This window comes from Dicentrarchus labrax, unplaced genomic scaffold, assembly GCF_905237075.1.
Source record: "Dicentrarchus labrax unplaced genomic scaffold, dlabrax2021, whole genome shotgun sequence".
NCBI classification, from domain to species: Eukaryota; Metazoa; Chordata; class Actinopteri; family Moronidae; genus Dicentrarchus; species Dicentrarchus labrax.
The window spans coordinates 9,758,001-9,769,836 of record NW_026136718.1 but is presented as its reverse complement, the minus strand read 5'-3'; the positions used below and the strand labels follow the sequence as shown (position 1 = coordinate 9,769,836).

Here is an 11,836-nt window from a genome sequence, read left to right as displayed (position 1 = left end):
GTCACCAGGAAAATTAGTGACTAAGTTACATCCAAAATACCCACCACTGGAGCGCCTTTGAGCAATGGACTTAACACCAGACTGCTTAATAGACTGTGGTTCAACAAGGAAGCTGCTCAGATTTAAACAAAAAGTCACTCAAAATTGTATCAAGTTGAAATATAAATTATAATATAAAAGACAAGGGTCAAACTGTTGAAAACTCACAGTAATTTACTTTTTGAACATTTTTTAAATCAGCAGTTTGTGTAATTATTGTCAAAGGCAGTTACAAACAGTTACACAATTTAAGACACACAAGATATAACACAAACAGTTTCATCAAATTCATCACAGTCATAAGCAAACCTTTAATGAGCTCGAGTCTCAACCACATTTTTCTGATCGTAGCTGAATCTTCTATTGATTCAGTGAATACCCAGCTACAGTTTTTGGTTAAATCTCTAAATATCCATCACAAATAAAAGTACAGTGTATAAAAAGAATAGTCTATGTATAAAACCATCAAACACTATCAAATCTGTGTTTCATTCACACCTTATATGAACTGAACTTTAGATCTTTCAATGTTAGAGGCTCAGAGAGGGTTTGTGAACATAACAAATACCAGAACTATTGCAGCAACAACATGTCAGTTAATATAAAGACATATACACATTATTGTAGTGGTAAAAATAAAAAATAAACAGTCACAGAGGATTTAATAGCTTCCTAATGCAGGCAGTGTGGCCTGTGGAGTTATAGCACAGATGTCCACAATAAACTGTTTAACTGAATTAAATATAGTGTTATGATATGATACAATGATACAGTCAACTGTTGGCTTCTTATGTTCATGCATCAGACTCAACAATACTCAGAGGTGAGTGAAAATACAGTTTTTGTACCAGTATAATACTAATATATTAGAGCTTAACTTCTGTAGGTTAAAAAAATATTGCAGAATAGCATAGTTTTCGTGGGAAATGAATGCTTAATATTCTCTGAACAATAAATGCATTCAAGCAAATCTTCTTGCACAGATGGTTATATTACCATAACATTTTTTAAATGGGTTTATAAAATACTTCTAATATATTCAACAGCTGCTTACACATTGTTTTGTTTTTTTTGTTTTTTTGCAGGAAATAGAAGAACCATTAAAGTGCTTTGTACCACATGGAAGTTGATAATATAGTATCTGTGACTTTCAGTCACTTATTGTCATAGTGGGTATTTCCGCTATCGAACATGCTACAGTACCAGCTCTTGGCTACAATGCAACATTTTATATTTTAAAATGGCATCAAACATACTGTAGTGTGGTTCAGGTTGGGGTGGATTCTTATTAAACCCCACTTTAGCATTTCCCTGATGTACAAGCCTTCCTATTATTGATTTAACATCTCATCATGTACTCGAGATTTGTGCAAAATCTTTGGCCCATTCTGTCCATACAAGGTTATGATTTGTTGCTGAGCCTCAACCATTCGCTAGATTAAACAGGACACACTTGACTGAACACACATTTCCCTGAATTCTAATCAGCAAACTTACTTTCACTTCTGTCCTTATCAGAACTTGATCATTCTTCACTTGTTCAGCTTCACAAGTCACAACTCAATCACTCACAAAACACCTTTTCTTCTGGTTTATACCAGCAGCAGCTATTTAAAGGACCAGTGTGCAAAATGTAGGAGGCTCTATTGGCAGAAATGGAATACAATATTCACAAGTATGTTTTAGTGTATAATCACATGAAAATAAGAATTTTTGTTGCCTTAGAATAAGCTGTTATGTTGAACAGCCATATTTCTACAGTAGCCCAGGAAAGTAGCCCCCTGTAGTTTCTCCTACATGCTTGGAAGGGAAGGGTGAGGTGAGGAGTTATCAGATGGTTGAAACTCCACTGCTAAATGTCACTAAATCCTACACACTGGTCCTTTAAATCTCATAACTAGGGTTAATAGTAGTTAAGGCTACGTCTAGGATTGTGAACCTCTAATGCATTGAGAAGAATAATGTTCTGGCTCACCTCTTAGAGGTGCCAAAGAACAGAGAAAATGGACAAAATAGTAAATGTACATTTTCAATCAACAAATGCTTTCCCACCTCTACAAGAGGTGAGCTTTAAAATTCATTATATGGAAAAAAAAAAATCTAGCTACAAAACATACACAAATAGACATTTCACATGATTGTATCAATATTTTAAACCTCAAGTAGGCTAATTTACCATCTAGCTAGTTTCCATAAGGTTTAGACTCGTCTGCTGCTTCATGTAGGGCAGCGTAACATGTTTCATACAAACCATTTGTTTTGCTTTTCTCTTACACATTTTAGGAATAACCAGGCAATCAAGAGTTTTCTTTTTTTATATTTGGCTGACAATATGGCAGGTGACACTTTTTGATTTGTCCACAAAAGTCAAATGTTATCACTTTTGCCACTTGACTGTTGATTTTCACCTTCACCCTCATGGCTATACGTTATTGTTGATGTCTTTTGCTACACCTACCCTGGCATCATCACCACCTTCTACTTCAAGGCACAGCGATATCTTTCACGCTGTATGCTGTGGACATTGAGCTGTAAGCTGAAGAATGGACCTTCAGCATCCAGTAATGGTGTTCAGGTTCCTCGGCCCTTCAGCTCAGCAGCTATCATAACTGGAATCAGACTTGATTTCCCTTCACTTGTGCAACCTTTAGCTGAACCATTTCAAATAAACTGGCTCTTTTGGCTCAGCATCAGGTTTAACAGCTAAAACCAGCTCAGTTTATCAGGACCCACAAAGTGCATGGCCAGCTGATATAGTGCAACAACCACTGGAAGTTCCACCTTTAATCTTCAGTCATTTCCTATCCGTGATGTTTGGCTTCTCCTCTGTGCCGCCGTTTGATGAGGTCTGCCTAGCTGTTGCAGGTCGGACTTTGCAAGGGTCCGATGCAGCTTTGGTGTTGTCAGTTTGGGCTTTGGCAGTCTCTGGACGTGTTTTGGACTCCTTCTTTGGTGGTGGAGGGGTGGCTGGCTCCCAGAGGAAGAACTCATGCAGCAGTGTGTTGACAGCCTCGGGACACTCCATCATGATCATGTGACTACCATCTTCCAGGACCTTCAGGAAGGCCATTAGGAGGATCTGACAGAAAGCAAAAAAAGAAGTTAGATTTTGAAATCATCATCAAAAGCACTTGTGCCAAGGCGCTTGTGCTACTTGTGCCAAGGCACTGCCCTGGTTGCAATTATGACCCCAATCTTTTTTAGTGATACAATTTGGTGGGACAAGGACAATCACGTTTCATTGTTGAGTTCACTGAAGGGAAAAATCTGGTCTTCTAATTTACTTTTTTTAGAGTGCTTCTACACAACAATCCCTAAATCCTAAAGTAATTGCAATGTTTAAACCCCAATTTCTTATACTTTACATTACTGTTGATCATTGTTGACAAAAGCAAACCTTAAACCTACAATAACAAACTGTTAACACAACACTGACATATCACTTTTTAGTTGTTATATACTGTGAACTTTTTAGCATTTTTTTTGCAGAGTAAGGTGATAATTTTCTGTCATAGTTATGTGATTGTTAATACAAAAGTATTAATCATAGCTGCTTTAAGATTTTTAAATAGATTTTTCCATTTGTTTGATTATGGTATGAAAACTATATCACACCATGACAACAGTGTCTTTAGTAGGGTCAGTTTAACAATCTGAATCTTGGGCTAAAAGAGGCCCTCTCACCTCTGCCATTCGCTGGTCCTCTTCGACTGGGACAAACTTGTCGTGCATGCCGTGAACCAGCAGGGTGGGCACAGTGAGTTCAGCATGGTAGACCTCGTCCCCCTCAGGCCAGTACTGCCCGCTCATCATGGCGCGGAGCACAAAGGACGACACGTTGAAGGCATTGTTGTCTTTCAGCAGCTGCTTCTCCTTGGCACCCTGCCGAGCAAAGCCAGCCCTGTAGGGAGCATAGCAGGGGAGATTTACCTGAATTACAAATGGCTTAAAAATGAAATATGCATAGTAATTATTTTGGCTGGTAAAATCATCTGAAGCAGTTCATTATTGTTTTGTCTACTAATTGAAGACAGATCATCCAAAAATAACAATTTTGTCTCTGTTACTGTTATTGTTGTTGCTGTGTTGCTGTCTTACTTGAGAAAGCTCCAGGCTAGCAGTGGGGAGAGGCAGTGAAGCACACAGGTGGGCAGGTTGAAGATGGAGCAGAGGCTGGGCTCCAGAGCTGTGGGACCACCTCCGTTGACCATCACCATTTTGTGAATCTGTTCCGGATACTCATGGGCCAGGAAGGTACAGAACGACACGCTAGGCAAGCAGAACAGAGGGCTGGTTAGAGGACAGGCTAGAAGAATCAACGTAACCATGCTGTTTGTTCTGTGATAGTTTTCTTAAAGTAGAATGTACCTATCTGGAAAATGTGTTGGAAGAATGTAAAGCATACACTTATTCATCAGATGAAATAAAAGCACTTTAGCACTGCAATATTGAATAGCAGCTGTAAAATAAATATATGATTGTTTTGTGTATTGTAGTACATGACATGTCTGTTCTTCAGTGTATTTCATATATAATGTGAGAAATTTGTGAAAAATATCCGCTCGCTATGGGTATCTCTCAACTTCTCCTTGTTTACTTGTTTTATTTGACCAACTGTCCAAAACCTTAAGTGACACAATATAACTTTTGCTAAATGAATCACTAAAATGGTAAAATGTAGTGTATCAGTTACAAAGTAATACCAAAATAAAGTTTGTTAATACAAGCAAACATTAGCCACCATATGGTACTGATCATACCACTATAATGGAAAAACCACTGAATGTATTGATCAATTATATTTGTGCAACAATTTGTAAGGGGGAGATTCTTCTTTTAACCTCAAATATGTTTACTGTAAGACATTAATCATATAAAAAGGATAAAGCAGCAAATACAGAAGCTGGGACCAGCAAAGGTTTGCCCTTTTCACTTACTAAATGAATGAAATGGTTTAGCAATTATGAAAGCTTCTGTAGATTCAATAAATGAACATAAATTATATAAGTTCACTTCACTGATACTGTACTTGATGTGGCTACACAATACTGTATGTAAATGAGAAACTCTGACATTGCATGTCTGTTATAGGCAACAAAACAAATTCAGTTAAGTGTCTTTTTCTTTCTCACTTTAATTTATAATCTTCTAAATCCTCTAAATGTTACTTGAATGTTGTGTTCTTAAATTTACCCATAAGAATGTCCTATGAGAATATTCCTCTTGCGTGCATATCTCTTGAAGATGAGTCTCATGTCCTCAGCCAGGGCATAGAAAGTGTAGGCGGCAGCTATCTGTGGTGATGAGCTGGCTCCATGACCTGCCAGGTCCACAGCGATCACCTCATAGCCCAGCCTGGAAAAGAAGTCCAATTGGCTTCCCCAGATGTCCAGTGAGCCTCCCACTCCATGGATGAAGAACAGAGCCACATCCTGATGTGTCCCTTTACAGGATGATATCTTCCTTTCACAGTCGATTACCACAGTGCGCTTTGGCTTCCGCCTACGCTTCCTGGGCTGCTGCGACTGGTCAGTCTGTCCAGAAGCAGGTGCCACTCCTCTTCCTCCTGTTTCAGATGTCCCGTCTTTTCCAGCTGTGACAGAGTCAGACCTGGTCTCTGGGATGCAGACGGGCGGTGAGGAGTTACCGCAGTCTGTCAGTTCAACCTCTACAGTGCTGTTTGGTTCTGTATCTCCATTCTGGCAGGTTTTCAGCTCTGCACTCGCTCTGTCACCCAAGTTCTCAATGAACAACTGTCCATTGCGATATACTGTGATCTTTCGTTTGCAGCTGACAATCCCACCCTGCCCAGTGGGTTCCTCCACCACAGGCCGGTCAGGGATGATATGGCGAACCCGCAGGACACGGCCTGGTTTCACTTCCACAAACTCGTAGCCATCAGCTGGTTCTGAGGTTTCTACAGGAACCACAACGTTGGCCGACTTTGAGGTCAGGCAGCAGAGAATACCCTCTATAAAGCTGGTCAGCATGGCTGCCAGTCTGTAGGAATACATTCATATAAAAGCACACATGAATCAAGGTCAATAAAAAAAACAAAGGCACATAAATTATAAAAGCATACAACATGTTTACAGCAAGTACTCTAGACTAACTGCTCCTGGGGTGCAGCTAGCTGGCAGCCTATCACTCCACAATCTCTCCACATTTGCATGTCAATAAGCTCTGTGTGCGTGTTATTGTGTTTCAGGTCAATGTGCATAAAAAAAATATTAAAGTAAATTTTCTTCATAAGGACAGTAATAGCTATATCTTTACAGGCCCAGTGTGTAGGAGGCTGAGAAACTCGCAAAAAACAACAAAAACAAACCCAATCTATTTCTGTTCAAACTGAATTGAATTGATTTGAATACATCAACCCCCCCCCAACCCATCAATGTCCTTTACTGATGAATGTAATTTTTTGTCTATTGGAGCCACACCAACAGATATATATGGTCTGTTTTTATTGCCCAATACTGGCAGATCACAACTATAAACAACTAAACAAATTTTTTTCTTTTGGTTTTATTTTATACTGATTCAGATTCATTATATCAAAACAAAAACACACTGTGTATACCATAAAAAGGGAAAGGAAGGTGGAGTATTAAAAAGACATATCAGCCATATCAATAAGTGCATATGGATTAATATACCTACTGTAAGTATATATATAAGTTTACTCTATGCACTTACAATTAAATTGTTATCATAATGGTCTTATTCTCAAATATCAGTATAAACATCTGCCCCAAAATTACTGTAATTATTCTTATTTGTCTTCAGAACATCTCGACATCAAAGGAGAAAGCATCTGGGAACCTTAAATGTACGATTCAAAGAAGTAAACAAGTTCTCCTACAACTCAAACCCTTGAGACTTTCTGTCAGACGTAACTGAGCAGCATCTTCCCTCAGCGCAGACTTTGGGGGTATTAATAGACGGGGACAGTAATAGCTCCCTGGGTTAAAGCTGTCCTCCATGTGACCACTCTGCACCGGCACACGCTGCCATACGGTCAGTGAAAACCACAAAACAACCGACAGTAATTAACGGTGCTTTTTGAGAGTACAGTATAGCCCAGTAAGTATGATTCTTAAGTCATATTAAAGAATATGAAGAGTTAGATTATTGAACACATTTGCACACGCATTAAAATTAGCTATGTATGGCAGTCCTCACATGTTATGATACTGTGGAGAAATTATAAATATGCACAACAAAAGCTGGATTTAAAAATTACTCCATATTACAACCACCTACAAAAACAACTTCTCCACGAAGTTGAACTATTTACCATCAGCAAAGTAAATATCCAAAGAATAGATTAGACTAATGCATGTCTCATATACACCACAGGTACAGTACATACAGTTAGGTTGATTATGAACCATGGCAACTGCATAGCAGCCATGCAAGTCTCCCTGCTGGTGGCTTTATCCTTCCTGTTGCTCCCCTCCCTGCTAGAGGGGATTATACTCTCTGTCTCTGTCTAAGTCCACACAACACAATCTGTCTATCTCCTCTCTGGGTGACAACAGAGTGACACTGTACGACAACAATCTTACCCTCTTTTTTTATTTGTTGCATATTTTTCTATTCTTGCAACCCATCAGCAACTTTTCATCAGGGGATTATGGATACAATGTAATACAGCATTCCTGCTTTGCTGGCTATTCTAGTGCCCTTTCTGCTTATACTTGCACATCCTTTATCCAAACAGCAGTGTTGTACAGTGCTGTGTTTGAACCGACTAGAGGAGGCTGAGCAGGCCATTTTGATATCACTGAGGGTGACACATCCACCTCTAGTATTATTCTTGTCTCCAAAAGGCATCTCTTATCCAGGCACAAGTTGTGACCTGTGATGTTGTGCATTTTGTGGTGACAGTCTGTTTCTTAGGGTCTGTTCACATCAAAAATGTAAACGAGAATAGATGTATATTTTACTTCTATCTACTCAACCAATCCAAATCCAAAGTTCTACCCTTACAGACATAAAAACACCAATTCATCCACCCCTTTTAAATAACCATATTCCCCGTATCCACCTTAGATATTAGAAATGCACTGTTGCTTTCTGTTAGTAAGTCGTGTTGTGTAGTAAGTCTATAGTCTATACATTTAATCCGGTGAGTACAGCATGAATGCTGTTAGTTTTTTCACAAGGACTAGCACCATCATAAGAAGTGCTTGCGAGAAAACATTGTGCATGATGCAAGATACTCTTAGATGATGCAGATTCAATTCTCACTTGTATTGCATGTTGAACTTCATTCAGTTTGATGGACTATACAGACCGTCTTTAAACATATCTGGGATGGTAGTGATGAGGCCTCACTGTTACAAAGCAGATCATATTTGATGCAGCATTGTGGACTCCCTAGACAGGTGGAAACTACCTCTGTGCTCTTTTAAAGCATCAAGTCAAGTCCATTTATTTATACAGCCCAATATTACAATCACAAATTTGCCTCAGGGTGCTTTAGAATCTGTACAGTATAAGCTACAACACCATCTGTTCTTAGACTGAAAAAATCCCCCAAAAACCCCTTTAACAACAACAAAATGGAAGAAACCTCAGGAGGAGGACTTTGCAACATTTCGCAAAGTTATACAACATCACCACTGGGAGTACCTGCCCAGTACTACCACTGTTTCTTCTGTTGGCCACTGGAGCAGTCAGGTGTTAACTGCCTTGTTAAAGGGCAACTCCTTAACGGTAATGAGGGAAAGGCAAGGGCTGCTATTTTCACTTTTACACCCCAATTATCAAGCTGGTCCAAAGACCAAACTGACCACCTCAGTCACAATACTGCATCAAACACACTTCAATAAAATCCTAGAGCTGTGGTTTGTTATGGTTTGCCTTCCTGTGCTTGATGTCTTCCATTTGGACATTGTATAAGGAAGCACTGCAGTGAGTTTGAGTTCTCTTGTAGTCACTACTGCATGGCTTCTGTTGTCAGTGGCTGCAGGAGGCTGTTATATAACAATCCCCGTAGGTCAGACACAATCACAGAGGAGGCTGGTGCCAAGAAAAGAGCACAGACTGTCATGAGGATTTAAAACAACTACAGAAAGTTCACTGTTGATAGACCCTGGCTTGTTAAATCACACCACATCACTGCAATTACATGTTCTTAGACATTGCACTTGTTTGCTTTAATTTATTTATCTTTAAAATATATATTTTTGAAGGACTTCTTCATGGAAAGTTTCTGCATGAAAGAACAGTATTATAGTAGCCTACTGTGTCCTACACACCTTAAGATAATTATACCCTCACTGTCTGCATGTAAACACAACTGATGAGAAACTCAGTAACTTTTGAATGAAGTAAGTTAATTAATCAAACAGCATTTACCCAGAAGTTGATTAGAAACTCTGCATCCATGTAGAGAGTGATTAGATACAGTGTTCAGCAAAGTCATTTGTGCATTTTTGAGCCAAATTCGGTTATTTATATGACCAATTTGAGTAATAACAAAAAAAAGTTCACACAGGTAACAACATAAGCGCTTCTTTGCATAATAAAGTAGCTTTGTTGCTGATTTTTGTTGAATAAAATGTGTTTACCATTGTGTTTTGGGTGAAGCTAATGGTCCCCATCTATTCACTAATAACAATAAAGCGAGTTGAATAGGCCATGACTGCCGTCGGCTGTAGCAAATGTGGCATGTGCCAGAATGTTTACCTTTGTAGTCTACTTCAGTACTATATTTAATTTTATTTCATCATTTTATAACACATTTGTAACAGTACATGTGTTGTCTCGGTCAACTGCAACGCAACTTGATGTGCAGCGACCTAGTTCTTGTCTGTTGCCAATAATCTGCAGGATAAAGAATACCGAAACATATACATAAAAAGTAAAATAAGAAACAGGCGCCAATAAAGATGCTTAAATGCTTACCTTTATATTACAAACTCCGCGTGCAATATGATCAGATTGATGTGCTTTTCTTATGAAGCATCGAGGAAGTAGAAGAGCTATAATCTGTTGCAGTCAATCCAATAATCTAATTTATCTGGATTCTCTTGTCCCTGTAGGTAGCCTCTACATGGCGGACAGTATCAGTCCACTGACAGTCCATCTCTCTGCTCTGCGGTTCACAGGCAAATAGAAATATCTGTGCGCTCCAGCACTCTGGGTCCATGTTGGAATATCGGTGGAGACGCGCCGGAGCTCCGCTGGATGTCAGGGTGTTTTTAATCCATCCAACTCTGTGTGTGTGTGTGTGTGTGTGTGTGTGTGTGTGTGTGTGCGTGCGTGCGTGCGTGCGTGTGTGTGTGTGTGTGTGTGTGTGTGTGTGTGTGTGTGTGTGTGTGTGTGTGTGTGTGTGTGTGTGTGTGTGTGTGTGCGTGTGAACCGCTGTAACCTCCAGGTTCAGTTTCTTGGGTGTGAAGAGCTGCCCCCTGCTGCTGCGTGACGCCAGGCAACGAGTGAAGACAAAAAAAACAACTCCTGTATTTAAAGTAAATAAATATAGGTTATATGTTGTATTACCGGTGGTGTAAAGAGTAGACTTATTCAGTGGTTTTCAAACAGCAGGTCGGGGACCAAGATGGAATAGGATAGTTAAACTTTTGAGATATTTTTTTGGAAGTTGGAATAAGAAAGGAAGAGATATGTTTGACTCTTTTGATCAATTGTATTCTACAATCACTGATTGATTATAAAGACTTAATTATCTCATTCTATTTATTACTTATTTTCCCATTGTTGAAAATTCAGTTTCTTATTAAAACATAATAAAATAAATACTATTCTAATACATCTAACTATGCTGTGCATACTGTACGTACTGTATTTACAATTGTCATATCCACCTACCCCATGTAAAATATTTATTTCAGCACCCTTTGCACTCTGCACTATTGCACTATTGTCTACTGTCTAAAATGTTTGTTGTCTTTTTTGTTGAACTTGTTCTGTTCATTTACGCTGTTAGTCTGTGTTTGTACTTTGAGAGCAAGTAAAACCAGAGTCAAATTCCTTGTATGTGCGCACATACCTGGCCATTAAAAGTGATTCTGATTCTGATCTTCAAACCTGAAAATAAAATAAAAATACTCAAAGGGGATCCATGGTCTAATGTGTTTGTGAACCCTTGGCCTAAACAACTTTCAAATTAATTCATTTATTTTTTTTTAGCTTGTAATAATAAATTAAAGTGAACAACAAATTTTAAAGCAACTTGTTTAAATGATGACTGAGTCTTTTCAAATTGTTGTCCACAGTCACAAGTCTGCAAACCCCAGACGATCATAACTGTTAATGGTGGTGAATTAATGGATGCACTAGTCTACCAATTACTTTATTGGCTATCACAATACAGTGTGTAGATGTGTAGGCCTAATACCTATTGAGCTGAGATGTGTCCAGAGTTTTTAGGACCTAACACTTTTAGTTGTTCAAGTTAGCAACAAACTGCCACCAAAAATGTTATGTGGGAATAATATTAGAGGTGAATCGGTCATCCTCAGTGATATCAAAATAACCTGCACAGCCTCCTCCAGTGGGTTCACACACAGCACTATACAACACACAGTAGTCACTACTTCCCTTACAGTATGGTTGGTTTGTTAAATCTCTTAAATCTGGTTAAATCTGGTATGTTGTTTCCTTATTTACATGCTCTAAAAGGTTCCTTTCGCCTTTTCATTTACTAAGTTTGAAGCATTTTGTGAATTTTTTTATGAAATCGACAATATTGTCGAATCTGTTTAACACAAAACCTCTCAAGTTATTTAAACATATTCCACAAAAGCAAAGAATATTCCCTCCATCTTAT

The 11,836-nt window shown here is 38.7% G+C and overlaps 1 protein-coding gene across 1 annotated transcript; it reads right to left on the bottom strand.

Moving 5' to 3' along the window:
- Positions 1-193: 193 nt before the first annotated feature.
- Positions 194-10,472, bottom strand: abhd8b (abhydrolase domain containing 8b). Its single transcript, XM_051376089.1, has 5 exons — positions 9,955-10,472; positions 5,233-6,039; positions 4,138-4,308; positions 3,724-3,940; positions 194-3,118 (listed from the first exon to the last, which is right to left on the bottom strand). The coding sequence occupies exons 2-5, from the start codon at positions 6,027-6,029 to the stop codon at positions 2,834-2,836; spliced, it is 1,470 nt and encodes a 489-aa protein (XP_051232049.1). The 5' UTR covers positions 6,030-6,039; positions 9,955-10,472; the 3' UTR covers positions 194-2,833.
- Positions 10,473-11,836: the final 1,364 nt, after the last annotated feature.